General features: G+C 37.9%; 3 protein-coding genes across 3 annotated transcripts in view; 1 reads left to right on the forward strand and 2 right to left on the reverse strand.

The window, feature by feature from the left end:
• LOC134821971 (phospholipid phosphatase 3-like) overlaps positions 1-666 on the forward strand; it is a 5,306-nt gene extending 4,640 nt beyond the window's left edge. Inside the window, exon 5 of the mRNA XM_063832804.1 lies at positions 1-666. This exon is cut by the window's left edge and continues 1,004 nt beyond it. The gene's annotated coding sequence lies outside the window, so the exon portion shown is untranslated.
• The window catches only part of LOC134822485 (splicing factor U2AF 35 kDa subunit-like), a 47,682-nt gene extending 26,800 nt beyond the window's left edge, over positions 1-20,882 (reverse strand). The window contains exon 1 of the mRNA XM_063833599.1: positions 20,865-20,882. Coding sequence (XP_063689669.1) covers positions 20,865-20,866 — 2 coding nt within the window. The 5' untranslated portion in view covers positions 20,867-20,882. The remainder of the gene's footprint in view (positions 1-20,864) is intronic.
• Positions 1-27,313, reverse strand: part of LOC134822479 (ankyrin repeat and KH domain-containing protein 1-like) — a 188,401-nt gene that overhangs the window by 8,929 nt on the left and 152,159 nt on the right. The window lies entirely within an intron of this gene.

Here is a 27,313-nt window from a genome sequence, read left to right on the forward strand (position 1 = left end):
GTTCCTTCCTAATTGCTAATATTATAATTTATGATGAGACAAAAATTTTGCAATTTAGCATATAGGTTTTAATTATTGCGTTAAGGATTAAATAAGGAATATTCCTTATTTTCTTCTATATAAATAATTGTGTAGATATGGATGTTGTTAGAGCATAGAGATTTTGAGATTTTTAAAATAATTTTTAGTATTGCATCATTAATGGTGTAATTGTACGTACCGTACAACGTATGTTTAGTTACACGCGGTAAACGAAATAAATTAGAATTTCAACAACAAACAATATAAAATATTTATTTATTTTGTGATTATGAAACCATTCTTACTGAATTTACCTGGTTTGCTAGTCTTGATCGAGTACTACTGAACAAGAAGTTTGAAAAGTTAAAGAGTGCATCGTGCGCATGAACACTGGCGTGTGCCGTGTAAGGTAAATACTGAATTTCGGCACCTAAGTTTTGAAGTTTATATTCACGAGTGCGCGGCTGTATTGTGTATCATGGATCGTGGTTTCGCCGGGCGCGATTAGATTTCGACCGTTCTCAGTTCTGTGTACATTTGTAAATGTTGATTTCGATTTTAATGATAAGTATTTAAAGTTAATGGTTAAGGAGCACAAATTTGTACTTCAAATCTTTATACTATCTTCACGATTACTTTTAAACCAAAACTAACTCGAATCCTAGAGTAGGTAGTAATATAAATAGTGCGCCATCGAAAGTGAGCCGACTGTAGGATGGTTTTTTAGCGCTAATTTCAGCCAGCAAAAAATTCTTGAAACAAATGCATATTGAATAACTCCCTCGATCCAATTGTAACAATAATCGGTTAGCTTACTGAGAGATTTGACACACGCTGCAACCCCTTTTGATCGCGCGCGGCGGCCGGCCAGAGTGCACGAGAGAGTATACAAAGTGTAGCAATGATACTGATAGACTAACAAGGAATCTGTCTGAAAAATTTGAGGCACATCCAATCATCAGACATTATATTCTCAGCCGGGTAGCGCAGTTGGTTAGAACGCCAGCTTTACAATTACAAACGTAAGGTTGCGAGTTCGAATCCCACTGTCTGCCTGGTCGTGGGGTGAGCGTCGTTGATATTCAGCTAAGGAGTAAGGATCCTGAGTGGTCTACTCAGCCGAATACTCGAGAAATCGGGTGTGAGGGTTAAATGAGGAGCTGCACATTGCAGCAAAGTCTCGGGCGAAGAAATTGTAGCGCGATGCACTACTGGGTCGCGCGCGCATCAAATAATGCTTCTCGCAACCACGTATGCAGATCGGCGAGATGCGAAGGATTGACATCGTGAATCAAGCGAAGAAAGTATGGTACACACTACCTTAACCGTCACTGGCCAAATAAATCCTTCGGCTTCCTGTAATTGGCTCAGGCTGGTTGCACTTGTGTAACAATGTTGAATGTGGCTGTTGGAATACACCGAAGTAAAATAAGTGTCTTGATTTTTTTGTAATTACAGCTCAAAGCAACGCCTTTGCCCCATTTTCTATCATTCTTACTGTAACCAAGATGTTGACCAGTGTTAATGGTCTGGCCCGGCGCGCGCTACTTCGTAGCACTTGCCGTCGGGCAACATTTCGAGAAGAAAGCGGCGCGCGCTACTTCGAAGAAATTTAGACGAGTAACATCCGTCAAACCAAGATGTAATTAGATCGAACGCAGAAATTACAAATTAGATCAAACCGGTTCGATCTAGGAATTAGATCGAACGCCGGCGCGAGATACATATACAAATACATTGAAAGCCGCGCCGGCGTTCGATCTACAATCTAATTCCTAGATCGAACCGGTTCGATCTAATTTTGGCGTTCTATCTAATTACATTTTGGTGACCGTCGAGGAGTCCAACTCGGCGCGCGTCCTGGTAGGTTGTAAACCTACAACTTCGCATTGAAGATCAGACTAGATCATTGTTCTTTTAATTCGCAGAGCAACGAATTGGAAGGGTTGACATCGTCAATGGTCAATCAACGTAATAATAATAGTATAGGTCATATTCGAAATCAGCGTAAAAAATACATTGTGCATTGGTAACTTGTATGTTGTAGCGCGATGCGCTACTGCGCCGCGCAACTTCTCTTAACGGATGTTACTCGTCTAAATTTCTTCGAAGTAGCGCGCGCCGCTTTCTTCTCGAAATGTTAGCCCGATGGCACGTGCTACAAAGCACGAAGTAGCGAGCGCCGGGCCAGACCATTAACAATGGTCAACGACCTCCATCGCCCTGAAAAATGTGCGACTGCTCATTGGATGTTAGAACGCACGTGACTTTGTATCACGTGGTGACCCCACTGTCGCTTCACTTGCTCTATCCAGAGCCCTTGCGCTTGCAGTAGCGCGCGCCCGCCTGACTTGTGAAACAAGCGCGCCCGAAGTGGCGCGAAAGCACATGGTTAGGTGAATCGCTTCACTATACCCCTGTAGAGTTTCTACGATACAGGGGAGCCGCGCACTCGTGCGCGGCGGGTCATACAACGTATGACAAACATGACTAGCATTAACGCGATCATTCAGAACCAATTACAGCCGTGCAAAAGATCACGTACACGCCAACTACCAATAAGAAAGAAGTGACGTATGCGCTACAAGAGCCGCGCGCTGAGTTAGATTGTAAAATCTGATTATTTGATTGTAAAATCGCATAAACGCGCCTGTTAGCGCGTTTTACAGGGTTCAATTACGCCAGACTATGTTTACGAACATAATAGCCTGGGGTCCCCAGGTAACCAGGTTCCTGTATTATCGGGTGATACTCGTAAAATGTTTGTGCCAATTATTATACCGTCGACGAGTAGAACATTGCGCGCGTCTTGGTTGTGGAATGATAATCGTCTAAATTTCTTCGAAGTATATATTAATAAATAGTAGTTGTTTGGTTTCCCAAAGAAAGTGCTCAACTGCTGTGCTCATGCAAAGCAGGAGCATTATATTTTGAACAATTAAAACAATGTATATATTGTATATATACAGTTACTGTACACCTGTGCATATGGCCGTTCTATTCAGGGAGAGAGGGGTGACCAATTTACTGTTCATAATTGACGAATAAAAATTTGTTTATTAAATAAATTAATTAACATCTTAAGCACGTTTTCCGATACACTGTAAACAAGTCCAGTGACATGCAAATCTTAATTTCAAGAGGCAGCTCATTCCATATATTTTTTGTTATAAGGACATTAATTCAATTAAATCAAGTGATGCAATTGGCAGAGCATAATCACATTTTTAGTGTTGCAATTGGCGGAGCACAATACATTGCTACCAATATTTTAAAACTTTAATAATCAAATATATACAAGTTTCAAAACACATGATCTACTCCATTATAGGGGCAGCTGCAGGGATGAGACTTCTGATAGATGGATCTCATGTTTGGTGTCCACCTTCTTTCCTCGGTACCCTCGTCGAGCAATAAGAGTAGTTCTCAACATTGCAAATCTTATCCTCGTTCACTACATCGCAGTATCTCTCCTTCCTTTTTCTTGCTATGAGGTCTGCTACTCTGTTGACGAACTGCTTACACTCTTTAGACATTCCTCCAGATGTGAGGAATACAGCCGGGTGAAGGTAGCCTTCTCCACATTCAACACTCTCTCCAAGTACTTGTCCTTCTTCTCCTTTTCTTTGTATACTTCTTGGAGAGTTTTTGTCCTGTTTGATAATCAATTGGGGTGTGAAACCCTTATGTCAAGAAAGGTCTTATCAAATGGAGTCCAAACTCCTCTAGCAGATACGTCAAGCCGAGCTTAGTCACCTGTTATAGTCTTGGGGTAGAGGCAGTCACCCTCATTTACCTTCTGTAGCTGATTTTTATGTTGATTTGAAAGTTTTACAAAATAGCAAATATACAAATGTACAGCAAATCGAACAAACATATAAAATGGGCCGAAATGTATAAATGCTATAAAGCGTGGGTCAGTGAAACAAGTACAGAGGACAACTTTCAAAACACGAGTTTTATGGCCGCCCAAAGTCTCTATAACGTCACCTCCACCTAGTAATAAAATTATGAAATATGAAGTGTGAAACAATCAAGAAATAGAGTATATAAAGGGTATAAATTATAAAATTGTCTCTCAAATACAGATAACGTCCGAAAACTATTAAGATACACAATACTCATTCAAATACTGATCAGTGTCCGAGAGACATGAATTGCTTCATGGTGGCTTCTTATCACGGCTACAGACTTTCCCGTACCGGATATAGTGGTCGAGATGAGTCTGTTGACCAGGCATGGCTCCACAGGGGGGGGGGGTGCGCACCCCCCAGAAAAAAATCCCAAAAATTAATTTTAGGGCAATTTTACGCTAAAATCAGCTAATTCTGAAGATTTTTCAGGGTTTTTATTATAAAAATTCATTCAGGCTGAATGACGAGAGGACAAGCAACCTTACCCTTCTCAGCCACGAAAAGGAGCTTGTCAAAGCTATAGACATTGCTGTCATTATTGACAAGTTTGCTGAAAGTAACCGCAGAGTTGTGTTGAATTGAACAGTCCCAGTGTCAATTATGTTTTAATTGTTATAAAAATATTTTTGCCTTTATTTTCACATTTAAAACATTATGTTTTATTGAACTCTTCAAGTTAATTCAGACACTTTCTGGTAAGGTTATTAGCTGCTAAAAACGCAAAATTTTCCGGGGGGCTCGCGCTTCGTCCCCCTAGACCCCCACATGGGGGCTCTGCCCCCTAGCCCCCCGCTGGGGGCTCCGCCCCCTAGTCCGCACCCCAACCCCAAGAATAATCGGCTGGAGCCATGCCTCGTCTGTACAGCCCTCTTCTTCTTCAGGTCAGTAACCAGATGTTTCCTCGTTGCTCGTTCTTCGCTAGATCTATCTGGACAGATCCATACATCTTTGTGTGCCTCAGCCAGCCTCAGTCTCCCTGTTTTCATCAGAATCTGATGAACTGCTGTTGAGCTTGGGACAGTGATCTTGACTGGTCGGATAGTCGTACTACCTGGCCTCTTCCTGCCGACTCTAGTCGCTTCGAAGTGAGGTTTCTCCCCAATCTCCTCCAAAACTGCAGTTAGTAGCGCTGGAAGCTGTTCTCCCTCTTCTTCTTTCAACCCAAACACAATCAGGTTCTTGCTCCTGTCCTCCTCTGCAGCCACACTCTTCATCACCTTCTTCAGGATGTTACTGTTGCAGACTGTACCACTTGCACTGTTCTGTTGTACAGCTGCACTGTAGCTCTGAATCCCAGACTCCACCATTGTTTGCACTGTCACCTTGACCGACGTCTCAAACAACTGTAGTTCTTTGTCCTTCTGCACAAGCAGCTGGCCCTGCAGCCTGATCACCTTATCCTTGTCTTCTAACGCTTCCGCCTTCAAGAAATATATGATCTCCTCCATTTCAGCCATCTGGCATTCATGCTGTCGAACGAGGTCTATTGCTTCCACAAGCCGAAGTGCCTGATGCTTTTTATAGACAGTTGGAGCCATAAATAATTCTCTGTCCATATCCCCACAAATATCATCGTTGTCGATTTGCAATGAAACAAGAAATCAATGAAACAAGAAATTTAATTTTAGCACATTTTACAGAATAAAAAGATGTAAAACAATTCATAAAATATAATGCCCATTTGGTGTATGACTTTTTGTCCTTGACTGCTTGTTTGTTTCAGTTCTTTTCCCAACGCAATGAACCACTTAGTAACACTGTCCTTCAATTTTATCTGTTCATCATACTTGAATTTCCTCCAGAGATTGGGTCACCTTACGATCATCCTCCATAGTGTACTTGTATAGGAATGTACAAGTACACACGCAAAGGCTAACTACGCGGTAGCAGCAAACTGAACTTATCGCAAGTTACAAAAGATAAGAGAGCTCGATAATTGTAACGTAAGCTACACTGACTACACACATAATGTAGTGGGTTCAACTTTCACATCATAATAATAATAATAACTTGGGTAGACTGTGTATTTGTTATGTATTTTATACTATACAGTTTTGTGTACAAGTAATTATTGTTAGTTGCTGGACTTAGGGGTATACATGTGTTGGAGTTTTTCTCTTATTTTTCTTCTCTTGCTCTGCATGCCCTGATTCTTGTATAAACATGATGTTTGTTATATTGTATATTCTTGTATTGATTGTGGTATTTTGTGGGTCGGATTCAGCAATACCCAATGGGTACTTGCTGAATCACTGTTTTATACACTCTGTAGCCAGTTCCTGTGTTCCGTCCCTTGCCCTGCAAGCCCTGTTTCCTGATTATACAGCATTTATTTATCGTGTATTACATTGTAGTATGTAATAAACATTTGTAGTAGTGTAGGATTGTTTGAATTTCTTTTTGCTATTGATTGAAATAAATTTTCGTGCACATACAGAATGAACGGTTAATAATTTAATATATATGTAGACCAAGGTCTGTGCACGGGATGCTTCCTGGAAGAATCCAGTTCTTTTAGCGGGGCACCCTACCTAAAGCCAAATTGAGATATAATAATCATATTCCTAGAGAAATAATCAGAAATCGAATACCAATCAAATAATATGATATATAGGAGTAGTAACCATATTTACTATGCAAAATGCCCCAACCACATAGTGTAAATTTATATAGAATTCAAATTCCATATCATCATTAAACCTCAATAGTCAATATAATAGCCCAAGCAAAATTAAATAACTTCTTATATACCTTACTGTCATACTACAAATTAATTGAACATTTGAAATCTGTTAACCAGAGAATAAATTTCTAAACCTAATGCAAGTGAAATAATTTAGATGCAATAATGAATGCCTAATGTGAGTATCATCTGTCAATGTCCTTGTAAAAAAGTCTGTAAAAGAGATATGAGTAACTAATATAGAAGAAAAAACAGGAAGTTGTCGTCTGTTGAAAAATAAATAAAATATCTAGAATATAAATTAGAATATAAAATAACATTCAGTCAATGTGTCGTCAATAAACTGTACAATTATCAAATGTTAAAACTGGGTGATAATAATTAATTGTATAATTTGTGATTGTTTCTCCCGGTTTTCTTCCCTTGCATAGCAAGCCCTGTCTCTTGTAAAAACAACCTCGAAAGATTTGTAGATACACATAGTCTCTACACCTTTATCCTCTGGTCCCTAGGGTCAGCTGATCCCGGGCCAGAGGAAAACTACCGACTGCCAAGGTTCGACGCCTAGGCAGTCGAGACCTCTTATTGAGACCCTTTATAATAACTAGAAATTTATACATCGCTTTATAGCCAATAAGAACTCAAAATCCAAAGATTCAGTTCAAGCCATCTAAAGCGACTCATGAACATGTACATGATAAGAACTTAGCATTTTATGAAGTATGGTTTGTATGAGAAAGATATTATATGATACTTATATGAACACTTTTTCAAATACTTTAGTCTCTTTTTAAACAAGGCAATATCAGTCAATGTTCTCAATTGATAATGACATACCTCACGAAGAAGATTTGCCATTGTGTCTCTGATGTTGTTGTGGGTCATTATCACGTAGCCCCCTAGCTTACAGATTTCAATGCTGTAGCATAAGCAGACACTGTCACGAAACTCCTCTTTGTTCAGAGTGTAGCCATACTGCTGAAGTGGCAATGTGTTAAGCCAACTGGACGCTCCCTTTTATCTTGCTGCTAGTAGAGTAGTAGTTCTCTCTTAGAGGAGGTGCCAAATCTTTCAGCTATAGCATTAAACTTGGCTCGAAATTCTTCAATGTTTTGATCATTTCTTTCCCGGATTTGGTGAGGTTACTGGATTTGGTGAGGTTACTGGATGCAGTGTAAACTTCCTGTTGGTCCACTATAACTATTGCTTGACGAATTTTTTTTTTTTGTTGGGGACTGGCCCGTGGTACCAGCCAATGTTTTACTCAAAAAAGTATATATAATATCAATGGTAATAAGAAATTCATCCCCGTGGGGCACATGCATAAATATAAAATGTAAAGGAAATCTCAAACTATTCAATTTAGACTCTACCGGTAAAGTATGCAATGAAGGTTTATAGCTTAAAGTTTTATTTTCCAATGGTTAATAGGTAAAGATAAGAAAAGTAAAACAAGACTGAGCACTTCAAATTTGTAGAATTTGTAACTTGAAAATCGCGGCGATAAAAAAGAATGTCCTATGTTGGCAGTGTAATTGATGAGATATGCGACGTTTATTGAGTGATGCATAAGTGTGTGCATATAATCTAAGATGTAGAGACAAGGTTATTATCGGCATTTTGGTTTATGTTACGCTTTGATTTTCTTAGTCCTGTTATACAATATAACATGAAATTAGGCCAATCGTCTTCGATGTTTTCATTTTGCTGATCGATGAGCATAGTTTTTTATACAAGTTTTGTAAATGGTCAGGTTAAATAGACTAGGCGGGGAAGTTGCTGCAACATTATATCGGTTTATTGCTAATAATGGACCTTTAAAAAATACTGAGTTGTTGTAAGGGTGTTGACCATACTTTTCTGACCATTGTGTAGTGAGAATAGAATCCGGGTTAGTATTAAATAATGGTGCGCTTTTGGGAATTGTTTTCTTGAGAGACAATGGTACTAGATTAGGAAAGTTTTTCAATTTATGCATTAAAATGAGTGCGTTCTTTACAATGATACTGTGTACTGTCAATATTTTATGTGAATAAAAGCCAGACTTGGTACTTGCTGGGGGGATACCGTCCTTGTACCAGTAATTGACGAAACCAGGTAATACTGCTCGAAGGCCCATTTTCTGTTTTACAAAAAGCGATTCAATATGAGACTTGGCAGCAAAACCCCATACAAGGCTGCAATAATTAAGGTGTGACTGCACAAAACTTTGATAAATTTGAAGACGTGCTTCGAGAGGCAGATATTTTTTAAGTTTGTACATGACTCCTATGTATCTGGACATTTTCATTTTCATGGCAGAAATATGATGGGACCAGTTTAGTTTATCATCTATTATAACTCCTAAAAACGGGCTTCTGTTTTTCTCTCAATTGTGACACCAGAAATTGCCACATCACGATAATTAAGATGTCTTTGTCGAGAGAAGATCATATAATTTGTTTTCTTAAAACAAATTATGTTTTCTTAAAACAAATTCTTGTTTTCAAATTGTTTTACAAATTGTTTTACAAATTCTTGTTTTCTTAAAACAAATTCTTTCAAACGTTAATAAGCTTGCAGCTTCCGATGAAAATGTATTCAACTTTGTGTCATGCTTGAATTGGTTTTGGACCTCTTCAATGCTTTTAATTTATTTATTATTGTTATTTGGTATTATGAGCTGATATGTATATATACATACGGTATCTAAAATTAAGCGTATAGCGAGCATATTTAACAATTTTTTAAGCAATAATGTATTGCGAGCAGCTGTAACTTAAATATCGCATAAAAATCATATAATTATAACACAAAACTAAAATTTTATTGGAATCTAGGTTAAACTAAGATAAAATTAATATCAGCCCCTTCGCCACTCTCAGCAGTCAACCAGGGCTCATAAAAGCTTAACAGCGCCTGGGTCCGTTCACCAACTGTGCTAATGTGAGTGGCGGTGTGGTAAAACCCATTTTAACAGCGTGAATATTTATCAAATATAAGCGCGCTAGCTGCTAGCATACTTGTATCATTTAATTTTTAATCAAATTTATTCGGATATATATTTATTGATTATGTATTGAATTGGTGATAAATAATAAAATTGTCTTTTCTCAAAAAAAAATTGTCTTTTCTCTTAAGGTTGAGAGCTAAACCATTATTATCTACCCAGTTAACTAAAGCATCGCTAAGAGTTATTAGTTTATCGTAAACTTCATTAAGATTTTCTCCTATCAGGAAGATGTTGGCATCATCTGCGTACATAATGAAATTGGCTATATCTGATATTTGAGGCAGGTTGTTTATGTAGATTATAAAAAGTAAAGGTCCTAATATTGACCCTTGAGGCACGCCGTATAAAATTTGGGTTGGTTGAAGATTTTGACGAGCCAATTGATACAAACTGTTTCCTGTTAGTGAGATATGACTTAAACCAGTTTAAGGCTTGACCCCTTATGCCGTAATGGTCCAGCTTGCGCAAGAGTGTGGAATGATCCACAAGGTCGAAAGCTTTGCTGAAATCGATTAAAAGAAGTAAAGTTACCTGCTTTTTAGACATTGAATTAAGAATGGTGTCTTTTGCGTTGAGAAGAGCATGTTCACAAGACCTACCCGGGCGAAAACCGTATTGTTTTCACATAGTATGCTGTATTTATCTAAAAAACTTATAACTCGGTTATGCATTAGCTTTTCAAATACTTTAGAGAAAGAAGCAAGAAGAGATATTGGTCTGTAATTTTTTATGTCAGATTTAGATCCACCTTTGTGAATTGGGACCACATTCGCTTCTTTCAAAGCCCTGTGGAAAGATCCCCTGTTCAAAAGAACTGTTGACAACGTGGGCTAGTACACTAGTAAAACTGGGACAGCTGTTAGCGATTTTTAGAGGTTCAATTTTAGTGTCTAGGTGTGCTTTATTCTTAAGCAGGTTTATGACGTCCTGAATTTCTGTGGCAGTGACTGGCTTTAAGTAAATACTACTTGAGTGGCGTTGCGAAGTGTGCTATGGGTTCCACCAGGATCAAAAGTGGTCCTACTACTAATTTCAGACTTAATTTTAGGAGCGATGTTTGAGAAGTAATCGTTAAATTTTTCTGCTCCCGTAGGTGGACCCCGCCCTCGTTTAAGAATTAAAAAGGGTTCACCCGGCTTTTAACTTCGGGCCCGTTCAGTTTTAATTGGTAAGGGTTTTTAAGTGCTTTTTTTGCATCTTTGGACAAAAACGTTTTCAAACCTTTTAGGGGTTTATTAAATTTTTAAAAAACCCCTTCTCGTTTTGTTTTTGTTTTAGCAAAATTTTGGTTTAAAATTTTTTTGTTTTCGTGTTGGGGGTCCTTTTTGTGGGGAAGGGGAAGGGACTAAAATTTTTAAATCCCCAAAAGTTTTCGTGTCCCCCCCTTTTTAAAAATTTCACCAACCCCCCATCGAAAACCAAATTTTTAAGGGCACCTACACATTTCAATTTTTTAAATTAGAAGGGGGGGGGGGGGGGGGGGGGGGGGGGCGCTAGTGGGGGTTCCCAATAAACTTTTATTTTCTGGGCCAATCCCCCAGGGTTTCCGAAAAGATTTAACTTTAGCCCCCCCAAATTTTTTGTTTTTTAAATCTCCCATTTCGGGTTACTTTTGGGTATCCCAATTTAATAAAATAAGGGGCCCCCTAAAACTCATTTTGCCTTAGTTTCCAAAAAAGGTTTCTCTTCGCTTGCCTCGGTGTCTCCTAGGTTGTGCAGGTATTTTTGAAAATTTCTAGAAACGCTTCAGGTCTCCTAGCGGGAGAACGGTAAACATTGCCAATTATTTTCGTTCTGTTGTATCCTTTGCACTGATGGAGCTTGATAAATTGAAATTCGCCACTAGTATTAGTTGGTTCAGGGTTTGGAGTGAAAATATCAATTTTATCATAATCGACTACACGTTTGTGTACATAAGTGGCTAGCCCCCCACCTTTTCCAGATGGGCGAATTGGATCCTGGATAAATGGTTCATGAAATCCATCTAAGGTAACGTCGTTTATTCCGTTCGGTAATTTCCCTAAAGTGCAATTAGTTTCGTTAAAACACAATATATCATACTTATCATAAGTCTCAATATCATCACGTAGTTGATCTATATTCTTAATAAGGGATCTTATGTTCATAGAAAATGTTTTAAGTTGAGAGCAGGTAGATTTTTTCACGTTACGTTGTTGTTTATACTGACAACTAGTTAGGAAAGATGAAATATTGCTCCAAGTTGAATCTTGATGCTCTTCGTTGGTCATGGCGTCGCCAATAAGATTAAATCGACTATTCTGATCGTACGGATTAAATATGTCACTATTAAGTTTACTGTAGTCGTCATAGATTTCATAGTAGGTTGCGTGAAATCCAGGAATGATACTTTCACAGCAACTCGTACAGCCTAAATTATCCTTAAAACATTTGACATGGACATTACTTTGACACCATGAGCATGTGCGAATATTTCTAATAGAGTAACACCAGCCGCTGCAGCTTGAACATTTGATCTTGACTTTAATTTCAGATGTAACAGTGGGTTCCATTTATAACTAAATATTATGATTATGATACTGATAGTATATAAAACTATAGTTCAAATCAGATTCTTTCACGAGAACCGGAGGTCCTGTATGCTACAGAATCGTGATATGATTTAAAAGTAAATTATATTATTTTAAGCTAAAATCGGATAATTAAGTGAAATAAAGTGTCCTTATCTAGGGCCTTATCAGTATGATTTAAATAACTGATTTGGCTAAAAAATAGAAATCGAATAAAGTGGTTGCTTTTGTGTTGTGTAGTTTTGTGAGGTGTTATTTGTATTTGATTTGTTTGTAGCGTTTACGTAATAAGGGACTATCGCACTGAACTTGATTAATACTGAAGAGAACGCACTTGATTATTTATAGATTTGTATGTGAATTTTGAATGTTGTATAGAGTTATGAAATCTCATTGATTTAGGATGATACAGATTTGTAGAGTAAGATGTTTTGTGTGCGATCGGGTGATAAGAGATACTGATAATGAATGAGTGAGCTTATCAGATAATGAGAAAAATTCCACCAATCAGATCATTTCATTATAATATGATCTATCTTGGTAACGATCTGTTAAAGGTGGACTGGAAGTTGAGAAAAAAGTGAATCGCATTTTTTAATCAGAATGGTATCAATGATTTGTAAAGCGCTCAGCTTCGGTTATATCTGGAGAGACTGTTAGGCTTGTGGTGATAGAGCCACTCACAGTTCCTGTGACGTCTCTGTTCAGATCCACATAACTTGCCAACGCAGTTAACAAGTTCATGTGCCACTACCCTTTGCACCTCGTGATATAAGTGGATGCCATGTCTGTCGTTGCGGTCCCATACGTAGTATGAGTTAGCACGCTTGATCACGGCATGGGCATCGAAAAAACTCAGATTTGGAATATCCTTAGCCAGGTTCAACATTATGATATTAAAAGCGTCAATCTCTGCATTCAACCAGTTAAATTTAGTCATAGATAAAGCACAAAACATAAACTCGGTATTCTTGTTATTGTTACAAGAGTCTATAAAACGGGGACAGAAATTGTCCGCAAGACTCCTGGCCGACTGCCCATACCTAGCTAGGTCATTAATGCCGCAGGAAAGTACGACTGCTTTAGAATGTTTGAACTCATGTTGATGTTCCAGTGAGTTCACTAGTTGATAGTTAAGGCGCTTTTGACATCGGTGGCCAGGTATCTGGTCGAACAGCCATTCTGGCGTTTCTCGGTGTATTGAGTCGTGAATTAAGAGGACTCTGGAGTGACGGGACGCTGGTGACTGTATCTGTGTAGGTGGTGCAACAGGCGGGACCCGAGTAGGGGCTGCAGGTGCTGGTAAGGCCGTGGGATCAGGCTGTTTCAACTTGCGAAGAGTGAGCGAGATTCGTGGCTGCCTTAACATAGGATCACGTTCAATGCCGTGCTGCCAGTGGTTCTGATCAGATCGAGACATTGCAAAGACAGAGCCGTGCTCAAGCGGGATGTTATGCTCAACGAAAGGGCCTGTCGACGTTGACATTCTCATAATTCTGGTAGAGCCAAATGATGCAGTGTAAATCAGACTATCTTCAACAATGCTGGATTCGCTGTCACTATGCAATGGAATACCAACTGACCCGTCCTTATAGTAAGTACAGAGGCAGGTATAGTTCGTGGGAGTAAAGTCAGGATCGGATTCATGCAAACAATCAAAAATGCGCTTTAGGACAGGTGGCAAGGGCTTATCATGGGTTGCACGGTGGTTGGTTCTGCCATAACTGTAAGGTACCGAGCCATAATATGACGTTGAACGGCCCCCCGGGTGTTTCATGTTAAAGTCAAGCTCGCGGTAGATTTCATCAAAAGAAAGATCACCAAAGTCACAGTCCAAAAATCTTACCGGAGGTGGTGGGTTAGGTATGCTTTCTACTTCACCGGAAGGGGAGAGAGTCTGTGGAGAACTACTGCTAGCTGCTTCAACGATGAGAGAGGTCTGCTTCCTGGACTCTTCAGAGACTTCCTGGATCGCAGTGCAGGCTCGTTCCGTGATGCTGTTGACCGCCTTCTCAACCTCTTCATTAACGGTACATGAAATAAGTTTTAGACTCGCAGTTAATTTGTTCATTGTCTCGTCAGCGTCTAGGGCACATTGGCCTAATAAATGTTTCCTTAAAAAAGAAATTTTGTTGTCCGTTGTGCTTGCTTTAGTAGCACTTTTCGAAAGGAGGCGGAGTCTTTCGAACTCAAAATCTAAATCGGAGCAGGCAGTAAGCTTAACAAGTGAAGGCATGTTGTTGCTGCAAACGTGTAATTCCCTGACACCCCAAGCCCCAACATACCGGTAGAAGGTGCTTCTGAGTCAGCGATTGACTCAGAAGCAGCTTTAGAAGCTAGTTTCTTCCTCTGGGATGATGTAGGTGTAGAGGTATTAGGTGTAGAATTTCGTCGCATGATCAGTATAAATCACAAGCTCAGTGCGATAAGAAAAGGTAGATTACAGAGGAAAAATATTGATGCGTAATGAAAGTAGTAAAATGATTATGAGTAGTAAAATGATTAAAATATTGGACCAAATATTTACGAATAAAATTATCTTGAAGCTGAAATAGTGTACTAGAGAATGGTGCGATATAAAATGCGCTAGTACAGTGGTGAGGTTACTGGATGCAAATTTAATGAAGCAGTGCTCAGCGTATGTGTAAGTACATAAGAACTAGCAATATACATTAGGTATTCAGGGTCTCAAACAGGTATGGCAATTGGCATGACATACGATATCTGAACTGTTCAAAATACAGACTCACCACTGTTAGTGCTCTGTACCTACTTGTTCGAGGATTCCGTCAACAAAATTTGAAAATTCGATTTTTGGGGGCCACACCCTATCAACCTTGAATTGCTTATACTCGTGTTGGTGAGCATGTTAGAGACTCCGTTGGAACATATTGCAATAAATCATTTAATCCGGAATATAATCTGAAAAGATGGTGGGAAACGGATTTAAAATGAGGAAGTTATCAAGCAATTTGTTTATCTCGTTAGCAAACTTGATTGGGTACTCAATGATTACCCAATTACGACACCGTAATTGGGCTCTCTGCACGATTCCCATAATGCGGATCTAGTCTCAACCCGATCACCTGATCACACGTAGTGAACAAACTCGTTATGCTTCATATCTCGGTCATCTGAGAAGCTAGAACTCTTGTTTTTTCAGGACAAACGTAATTTAAATGGCCAAACACCATTCAATAAAATTTGGCTCGATTCGACTATCCAAACTATCAAATAAATGCGAAAATGAACCCTCATTTGAAAAAAATGAACACGAATATTTTTTGATTTGACAAATTCCTCGAACCAGTGGTGGTAGTAAGTCATACCAGAAATAATTATTTCAATTGGACACTCAGTGACTGAGCTATTAAAGCCAGCGTATGGGTACTGACTTTTGCCCCCCCCCCCCCCCCCCCCCCCCCTGTATTTATAATTAAGGAAAATACGTGAAAGATAATTAGGGGAAAATAATGATGGTGGTCACCTAAATTTGGTAGTCCGAATATATGGTGTTTTTTTCGAAAAACCACCGACTTTCGTACCATTTAAATATGTCTCGTAAAGTACATAAAAGGGACAATGTTAACCTTTTATAGGGGCCATTATCTCGAAAGTTTTTTAACATTCGCCCTTAAGAAAAACCATGACGATATAATTTTTTTCAAATATCTTTCCAAAAACCTATAATTTTCGAGGAGTTCCTTGTCACTAATCCATTACCAGAGGGTGACGTGAACTCAATTGAACAGGGGCTTTTCCTGATCTCCTTGTATTTGTGTTAATTGCTGTAAAGTTTGATACTAATTCTAACTCTTATTTCATAGAGTTCGAATATTCCAATTGAAATACCTTAAACTATCTCCATTCAGTAAGGTTATGTACAAAATGTTTATAAAAGATTGATAAGAAATATGACAGAATCTGGAGATGAAGGAGAAGTTGTTGTTCATGACACAGAGGTAAATATATTACAAACCTATCGGCTATCACAAACACAGAGGTAAATATATTACAAACCTATCACAAACACAGAGGTAAATATATTACAAACCTATCACAAAGTACAAACACCATTAGAATACACAATGAGGTAAATCAAAAACACCATTACACAGAAGTAAATATATTACAAACCTATCACAAACACAGAGGTAAATATATTACAAACCTATCACAAAAACCATTACAATACACACAGAGGTAAATATATTACAAACCTATCACAAAAACCATTACAATACACACAGAGGTAAATATATTACAAACCTATCACAAACACAGAGGTAAATATATTACAAACCTATCACAAACACCATTACAATACACACAGAGGTAAATATATTACAAACCTATCACAAACACAGAGGTAAATATATTACAAACCTATCACAAACACAGAGGTAAATATATTACAAACCTATCACAAACACCATTACAATACACACAGAGGTAAATATATTACAAACCTATCACAAACACAGAGGTAAATATATTACAAACCTATCACAAACACCATTACAATACACACAGAGGTAAATATATTACAAACCTATCACAAACACAGAGGTAAATATATTACAAACCTATCACAAACACCATTACAATACACACAGAGGTAAATATATTACAAACCTATCACAAACACCATTACAATACACACAGAGGTAAATATATTACAAACCTATCACAAACACCATTACAATACACACAGAGGTAAATATATTACAAACCTATCACAAACACAGAGGTAAATATATTACAAACCTATTACAAACACCATTACAATACACACAGAGGTAAATCACAAACACCATTACACAGAGGTAAATATAATTACAAACCTATCACAAAGTACAAACACCATTACAATACACACAGAGGTAAATATATTACAAACCTATCACAAACACAGAGGTAAATATATTACAAACCTATCACAAAGTACAAACACCATTACAATACACACAGAGGTAAATATATTACAAACCTATCACAAACACAGAGGTAAATATATTACAAACCTATCACAAAGTACAAACACCATTACAATACACACAGAGGTAAATATATTACAAACCTATCACAAACACAGAGGTAAATATATTACAAACCTATCACAAAGTACAAACACCATTACAATACACACAGAGGTAAATATATTACAAACCTATCACAAACACAGAGGTAAATATATTACAAACCTATCACAAAGTACAAACACCATTACAATACACACAGAGGTAAATATATTACAAACCTATCACAAACACCATTACAATACACACAGAGGTAAATATATTACAAACCTATCACAAACACAGAGGTAAATATATTACAAACCTATCACAAAGTACAAACACCATTACAATACACACAGAGGTAAATCACAAACACCATTACACAGAGGTAAATATATTACAAACCTATCACAAAGTACAAACACCATTACAATACACACAGAGGTAAATATATTACAAACCTATCACAAACACAGAGGTAAATATATTACAAACCTATCACAAAGTACAAACACCATTACAATACACACAGAGGTAAATATATTACAAACCTATCACAAACACAGAGGTAAATATATTACAAACCTATCACAAACACAGAGGTAAATATATTACAAACCTATCACAAAGTACAAACACCATTACAATACACACAGAGGTAAATATATTACAAACCTATCACAAACACCATTACAATACACACAGAGGTAAATATATTACAAACCTATCACAAACACCATTACAATACACACAGAGGTAAATATATTACAAACCTATCACAAACACCATTACAATACACACAGAGGTAAATATATTACAAACCTAAGCTATCACAAACACCATTACAATACATTTTATTAACCTGGTGAGGTAATAACGTCCAGTAAAACGCTGATTCACCATTCTCTCCCCTTCCCCCAAAGTTAAACCACAAATTAAGTTAACTAGAAATAAACTTGAGGAAATATTCTTTGGTGATTGTATATAATTATTTATTAAACTTTATTTGAATTTTAGTATTTTTATTATGGCAAGTGGTTGAATTTAATGAGACAGGGTCAGTTTCTCTATTGTCTTAGAAAAATGTCTACTTAACAGTAGGCAATGCTGAGTGGCAGGAATGAGGGACCAAAACGCTTAGGCCATTATTGCTTCCCCTAAGTACCCCCTACCTGAGTGCTCATGAACTGTAACCACTATTAATTGGGAGCCAATTCTGTGCAGAGTCAAAAGTCAAAACCCTGATTAACCATGCAAATATACTATTTTCAACCTTCCCCTAAACTGTACAGTAAATCAGGGTTTTACTGTAGTTTATTTTTTTAAACAACAGCGATTAACGAATTTGATTAATAACTGCTACAAGCTGAATGATTAATAACTGTCACTTCTAAATGTGTACTTGAAATGGTGCCAGTTGTTGGAGTGTTCTGCTCCACGCAGTAACAATGCTCCCAGTGCCCCTCCTTTGGCGTACACAGTAACAATGCTCCCCTGTGCTCACAGCGCCCCTCCTTTGGCGCACACAGTAACAATGCTCCCCAGCGCTCACAGCGCCCCTCCTTTGGCGCACCCTCCGTTCCCCCTCTTAAAAGTTAAAGTACAAATACAATGGTACTTTAAAATTGGACAAATCAGGTGATTTTAGAGGATATGCCGGTAAAATCTCTAAAACAGTGTGTTTCTAGAGCAAAACGTGCAATTTTGTTATTTCTTTTAAGTTAAGTTTTTCTAAATTGTCCCACATTAAAACGACGATTTGGCGCCCCCCTTAGGTAGTGCACAGCCCCCCCCCCCCCCCTTAGGTGGTGCACAGCTGGGTAGGTGGTGCACAGCTGGGTAGGTGGTGCACAGCTGGGTAGGTGGCGCCCCCCTTAGGTAGTGCACAGCCCCCCCCCCCCCCCCCTTAGGTGGTGCACACTGGGTAGGTGGTGCACAGCTGGGTAGGTGGTGCACAGCTGGGTAAGCAGGGCCCTTTGTTACGCCACTAATATGTTTGTTGACAATTGTCCCCCCCCCCCCCCCCCCCCCATCAATTGACCCCCTATGTAATTACAATTGTCGTGAAATCAGGGTCAGGGTTGGGGGGTCAATTGTCGCCCACCCATTTACAAGACAAGGTAGCCTAGGGGTTAAAGCATCCGCCTTCTGCGTAGAAGGTTTATATTATTAGGGTTAAAATCCCTGTTTCACCTAGTCTAGAGAGTAACTAAGGATCCATTAGATCTATGCGATCTCCTCGGTCGGCTCAGCCGAATGATAGAAAACTTGATTGAGGGTTAAATGAGGAGGGGTACCTGCTAAAAGATGAAGAATCTTCTTAGAATACCCCTTTAGAATACCCCTTTAGAATACCCCTTTAGAATACCCCTTTAGAATACCCCTTTAGAATACCCCTTTAGAATACCCCTTTAGAATACCCCTTTAGAATACCCCTTTAGAATACCCCTTTAGAATACCCCTTTAGAATACCCCTTTAGAATACCCCTTTAGAATACCCCTTTAGAATACCCCTTTAGAATACCCCTTTAGAATACCCCTTTAGAATACCCCTTTAGAATACCCCTTTAGAATACCCCTTTAGAATACCCCTTTAGAATACCCCTTTAGAATACCCCTTTAGAATACCCCTTTAGAATACCCCTTTAGAATACCCCTTTAGAATACCCCTTTAGAATACCCCTTTAGAATACCCCTTTAGAATACCCCTTTAGAATACCCCTTTAGAATACCCCTTTAGAATACCCCTTTAGAATACCCCTTTAGAATACCCCTTTAGAATACCCCTTTAGGATACCCCTTTAGAATACCCCTTTAGAATACCCCTTTAGAATACCCCTTTAGAATACCCCTTCAGAATACCCCTTTAGAATTCCCCATTAGAATACCTCTTTAGAATACCCCTTTAGAATACCCCTTTAGAATACCCCTTTAGAATACCCCTTTACTTCAGTACATCTACATTGTAGTGTACTGTAAACACAGTACTATATTACTATAACTATTATTAACTATTAATTGTATATATATCCTACTTCACAGACAATTCTAAAATTTGGACGAGAACAATGTTTTGAAGTTTTTGCAAATTTTGAAAATAGGTAGAATGTAAGGTTGCTCCTTCATAAATCGTCTTTTTCTCCGATAATAAATTGTAATCCCGATAATAAATTGCAATCCCGATAACACTCGACCTCTGCCTGATCCAGAGGATGTCACCATTTCACCTTCACACAGATATCGAACGCTGTAAAAAGATGACGATCAGACCTCATTAAATTTTGAAAATGTTTTTATCCTGTCACTTGACCATAATTTAAATCGATAAAAAGTATTTTTTATAGGGGAGCAACATATCGATATGTAAGAATAATGAATTTTAGAGGTATGATATATATCATACCTCTAAAATTCATTATTCTTATTTGGTACTGAAGATTGGTATTGTTTTCTACATAATATCATGAAACGGATCGTTTGCCCGCCGCGCCAGTTTGAGTGTTTCCCTTTGTTTGAAATATAATCCTCCTGCTTGATTGCAGTTGAGCACTCTTTGGGAATCCAAGTAACAACTAATCATTATATAATATATATATGTATATTTCATTGGCTGGACTTTTACACAATAAAAGAAAGCGGTTGTGATTAGATCTTCGTAAGTCTTTGCATCATTTATTTACATCAATTCTCAAATTATTTGTTATATAGCATAGTAGTGTTGAAAGTATTAAAACTGTAATATATTATATATATATATATATATCCATAGACACAGTGTTTCGTCCTATTAGGACTCATCAGTATGGCTCAAATCATCAGGGTTGGTTTTGCTGATGGCGGGAATCGATCCAGAACAAATCTAATTGGCGGGCAAACGATCCGTTTCATGATATGTATAAAACAATACCAATCGTCAGTGTCAAATAGAATAATGAATTGTAGCGCTATGACATGTTGCTCTTTTATAAAGTAATTTTTATCGATCATGAAACATTTTCAAAATTATCAAAATTCAAAAAGTTTTTCACGAAAAAACTGTTTTTGGCACAGTGGAAACTAAAATAGCACCCCAGCTAGGAAGGTCTTGTGACAACTGTAGTAGACACTTGATACACTGCAGTTAAATCCTGGCATATATATTATATAGGAAATAGGTTAAACATAACAAGAATTCTATCCGTTTTTTCGTGGTGGCAGACGCAATCTCTGATCAGTTCACTATATAATACAGTTCATTATATAATACAGTTCACTATATAATACAGTTCACTATATAATACAGTTCACTATATAATACAGTTCATTATATAATACAGTTCACTATATAATACAGTTCACTATATAATACAGTTCACTATATAATACATGCTGAAGATCCAGGAGACCACTATTGTGATGAACGAAGGACCCGACCTCCCCCCCCCCCCCCAAATGATGCCAAAGATATAATTCGATGAAAAATTCCATGGCATTAATGAAAATCTTGAACAAAGGTTATGTACATACCATATTTCTTAATTTTTTTATTGCCAGTCGTTGATCATCAAAAAACAGGTTTTCCAATATTTCAGGTGTCGATTGATGAAATGTTGTCGCTAGCTTGTCGACAAGGAAAACAAGATATTGTGGAGCTGTTGCTGGAAAGTGGGGCCAGTGTGAATCATAGAAATAGCACAGGTACGATCTTATCCTGTGTTTTTCAGTTTTTATAAGAACTAACTGTGAAAATTATTTGTTGAAAAACGTAATTTAGTTAATTCGATCAACTGTTAAGACATTTTATTTTTAAATAGCTATCCGATTATAGTATAGGGAATCAGAGTTGTACACCGTAATACTATACTATACTATATACTATATACTATATAATACTATTACACGATACTTTAGGTTTACTTTAAGTATCGTGAAGGATAATGTTAAAATATTAATACGCAGGGAACACGCCCTTGTTGGAAGCTTGTAGTCAAGGTCACGTGACCGTTGCTAAGCTGCTACTGGACCGCGGAGCAGAGATAGACGCTCCCACTGGTTTGTACATTCTTTCTCATTTTTTGTACTCCCCTGCATTTTGGTAATATTTTGGATATTCCTTAATTGCGTTGGGAGTCACCTCTATGCACTAACTGCAGTGTTAGAACGAGGTAGCGAGGTACAACCTGTCATTGAACCGGAGAAGTGTTGAATTTGGATTCAAAGAAATAGACTTCCTAGGATTTCATATCAGGACACAATGAAGTGTTACCCAGAAAGACAATGGTTCAAAAGGTTGATTGGACTTCCCGATCCCTCAAATAAAAAGAAGGTTTCAAAGACTTTTAGGTATTGATAACTTCAACAGACGTTTTGTCCCAAATATGCGAGATAACAAAAACCTTTAACCATGATTCTATCAGATAAAGAGAAGTTTGTCTGGGGTAATAAGCAGAAACACGCTCTGATAATTGATAGGACAGTCTCACCTCAAAGCACCAGCACTTGGGTTACCAGATTTCTCAAAATGTTTCTACATTCTATCAGATGCATCAGAAATCTCAGTGGGAGGAGTCTTGTTTCAGAAGATGATAAAGGCCGGAATATCACGCTAGGATGTCATTCCAAAACATACAGGAAATGTCAGAGAAACTGGCAGGTAACAGAATGGAGCTATTTTGCTATCAAGAGTGCCAAGAAAGTGGATGTGTATTGCTCAGGCAAGTATTATTTATTACTGACCTCGAGCCGTTGATATTCATCCGTAATCACCATGACAACAGAGGAAAGATTGTTAGTGGGTGTTGAGCTTGAAATCAATTGATTACACTATTGAGTACATCAAACGAGGAAGATAACGTGATTGCTGATGCCCTAAGTAGAGTAGAATCAGAGAAAAATCCTGTAGAAGCACTGAAGCGGATGGAGACGAGTATATCTATTCATACTGATGATAAAAATGACTCAAAATTACTGTTTGATATTGAAAGATTATAAAAGTTTCAAAAGGAGGTTAAAGCACTGCGAGTAGTAGTGAAATGAGCTTGAAGAACAAAAGAACATAAATTAACAGGTCCGTTCTTCAAGCTTTTTCATACAAATCGGCTCAGCAGTGATTTTTCCCTCCTTTTGAAACTTTTTTAATCTTTTCAAATATCACAGTATTTTGGAGTCAGTTTTATCAGCAGTATGATAGATATACTCGTCTCTCCGCTTCTGTGCGTACGGATTTTTCTCTGATTTCTACTCTTACTTAGGCATCAGAAATCTTCGTTATCTTCTCCTTTGAAGTACTCAATGTGTAATCAATAGATTCAAGCTCTATCAAACCATTAACATCTTTCTCTGTTGTCTTGGTGATTACGGATGAATTTCAAACGGCTCGTGGTCAGATAAATAAATATTTTCTTTTGCTGGCAATACACATCCACTTTCTTGTGCACTCTTTGATAGCAATTGCTTCCTATTCTGTTACCTTCCAGTTTCTCTGACATTTCTGTAGGGTTTTGGGAATGACTTCCTTGCGTGTATCCGGCCTTTATCATCTTTCTGAAACAAGACTCCTCCCACCTGGATTTCTGATGCATTCTGATGAAGTAAGATGAAACATTTTGAGAAATCTGGTAACCCTAGTGCTGGTGCTTTTTGAGATGTCTTTCAATTGATCTAGAGCTTGTTGCTGCTTATACCCCAGTCAAATTCTCTTTATCTGATAGAATCATGGTTTAAAGGTTTTGTTATATCTGCAATATTTGGGGACAAAAGCGTCTGTTGAGTTACCATTCAGAAAAGTCTTTGAAAACCTGCTTTTTAGTTGGAGGGATCGGGATGTCAATCAACTTTTGAACATTGTTTTTCTGGGTAACACTTCATGTGTTGATTATGAAAATACTAGGACGTCTATTTCTTTGAATCAAATTCACACTTCTCGGGTTTCAATGACAGGTTGAACCTCTCTACCTTTCTAACACTGCAGTTAGTGCATAGAGGTGTTTCTTCGAGAACGTTTCTGAAAATATGAAACATTATCACTAAATGCTCCAATCCATCAATATCTCTTTCTTTTAGATCATTGATCTTTTTATCCATTTTCCTTTGCGAAAGTTGCTTTGGCTACTTTTTTTAAGTCCAATAGGCATACGTTTGACATTATTAATTTACATTAGGCACGTGAATGAAAGTTTTTCTTTGTATTCATCTTCAGGTTTACCTCCAAACACCAGTAACTGAAGCGAAGGCTAGTTGGGATAAAGTAGTTGCAGTTCAAACAAGCATCAATCATATCATTCTCGTAAGGAGGGGTTATGTCGGGGTTAAGGAATCTTGGGATCGTTATTTTATTCATATTACGGAAATCTATGATCCAATCGTTTGTATTGTCTGTTAGTGCGAGAAGAGGGTTTACTAATTGTATGGCAGATTTAGAAGGGCGGATTTTTAATTCCATTTATTTAACATCTCAATCACTTGTTGATTAACTTCATTTTTCCAATTTGTCAGGAATTCTTAGTACCTTGGCTTGGACCATACACGGGTCGTTCTCTACTAATGATTACGATGAAGTTCTCAGTGAGTGCACACTTTGGAGCTTTGCTGTTTTTGACAAAAAACTTGGCATAAAAATCTTCTAACATCAATTTGATGCCGTTTCTTTCTGATTTTCAGCGCAGTCTTGACCAATCTTACATCTGTGATGATATGGTGATAACTTGGTATGATCTTCGGTGACCATGAATAACCCAGTCTTCTCCTATTCTCACTCTCTGATTTGTCCAGTCAAATTCAGTGGTCCAAAATGTTTGGCAAAAAGTCTCTGCCCAAAAATCAAAATTCTCCTGTCAGGAATTGGCAGTGGTTTCAGACCAGATTGCTTTGTCTCCAAGTTGAACTGATTAGAATCCTGCATTCAACTGGTTCTTCCAGCATATTCAAACACCTCCAATCCCTAAACCTTATGGGACTTGGTGGATACTAATTCAGGAAACCAGTACTTACTCATCATGATATCCCTAGCTCCGCTGTCAAATAGTATGTCCACGTCCTTCTCAACCATTGTTCACTGAGATGATGCCTTATAGTCATAATTGTCTTCATTGGCAACTTTTGAAGTGTTGGGGCTTCTAGAACTTCTGGAACTGAGCTATTCGACCTTTTCAAGGTGGGCTGGGCTATTATTTCCTCTGTAGTGGAGATAGAGCTATGGAGCTATTGTTTTCGGTCAATTTAACATTAGCTTTTTTTCTCATGATGTACCTTCTTTGCACAACGAACACATTTTCTTTTGCGCAATCGGTTGGCATAGTGACGTTTTCTAGGCATATTCCAACATTTTCTGTCTTTGCCAATTATATCCAGCATAGTTCTTTGTGTGAAGTTGGTTTGTTGTACATAACAATCTGTTCGGCCTCACCATCAGTGTTTTGGTCGTCCTCCTTCTTGAAACATACCCAGCATCCTTGAAAATTGTGGCCAACCTTCTCTCAGTTCTTCTGCCCATATTGGATTTCATCTGCAACAAATACATCAAAAATCTTCTTTCTTTTATTGATGATTTGAGGTGTACTTGTGCGTTCTTTAGGGTATTCAATTTATCTTTTCGCAATCTTGAAAAAATTTCCACCACTGCTGCTGATCCAGGTTTCCGCTTTGGATTTGTCGCATTGCATCTAGATTTGCTCTCCATCTGGTATGACTTTCAGTACTTTAGCCAGTAGCATGTCAGGTTGTTATTTTGGCTATATCTGTTCGCTTTGCAGTAAGAAGAAATAACTGACTATGTCTGTTTTATGATCTTGTGCTGGCTTCAGGTCCCAAAACTCATTCACCACTTGATACTCTTCCACTGTCCCATCTATCAATTCTTCCTAAAAAGACTAAGTCTTTGTCTAGGGTATCTTCTTGATTCGCCGTTTCGGCTAAGAGAACATAAGCTGCTGAATACATAAGCGGGTATCATGCTCTTTTCTGAGCCTCTGGTCAGCGTTGCTGTAGCAGCCAGGTATCTCCTCCTCCATTCTCTCACAGGACTGGGCCCACTGTTAGGTGTGGTATTTGGAGTTTGATGCCTATCTTTACTTTTATACGAGAGGATGTTAATGTCAGTTGGTGCTACAATGGTCTTTTTTACAAATGATTTACACACTGATTCCACATAAAGATAACATCCTGTATAGTTAATTGTTAGAATGTATTATCAATGATATCATTAGATTACTCAATCACATTACTATCAAATATATCATTAGATCAATCAATCACCATTCGTCCTTGACATTCACAACGATTCACAACACATGTTCCCACTTCTACAATCCTTTTATGTATAAATTCTTTTTCTGTCTCTCGTGGCTATGGTTACATAGTGGTTGGAGATCCTAGAGCCGTATTGGAAGGAGCTTGAGCATGAAATACTCTTACATCTATAAAATGCCCTTCCAATGGGTTCCTAACTCCTAGCACTACATTATCTAGCTCCATCTGCTTTGTTGGCCCTGCAGGATGTTCTCTCCCGTTGACAGGAATGTGGTAGAGGTTCAGTGGTAAACATCTTTACAGCCAGCAGTTTCTAAAAGCTCTGCTATAACATCCTCAATGGATGTTGTGGCAAGAGATTACATTATCCACCCCTTTTGCATATTAAGGAGTGGTTAAATTGAGTTTCCCAAAGATTTGTACCTTAGGGGCTAGGGCTTCATTGAATCTTGCTTGTTGAGACAGAATCCGAATGATTTGAGCGGGAGTGACGAAAGCCAGGAATTGCCCCTTTCTCTGATGTAAGTTCTAATTGCAATTTCTGGGATTCATTTAGGTCATTTGTAACACTTCTTTTCTCTCCTGAAAAACTTTCCCTTGATTTTCGGATTACAGTCTGATTTTCTAGTTTTTCCTGATCATCCAAAAAAATCTTGGGTGCTGGTTGTTTGAGACTAAATGGTGGAAAAGACAAAGAGAAGCGCTTGTAGAGTGCATGGAAGACTATTCGCAATGTGACTAGAGGACCCGGTTGCATCTCAGCAGACGACGTTGGCGGTTAAAGCAGGTATGATTTTTGTTTTTTTTATTTGAAAATTCAATTTAATTCATTATATCTATAAATTCAAGCGTTTACATTTCAGCATGCAAAAATTACAATGATATTTTGATATACTAGATGACTAAAT

This window comes from Bolinopsis microptera, chromosome 10 (genome assembly GCF_026151205.1).
Source record: "Bolinopsis microptera isolate Bmic1 chromosome 10, MBARI_Bmic_1.0, whole genome shotgun sequence".
Classification (NCBI taxonomy): domain Eukaryota; kingdom Metazoa; phylum Ctenophora; class Tentaculata; order Lobata; family Bolinopsidae; genus Bolinopsis; species Bolinopsis microptera.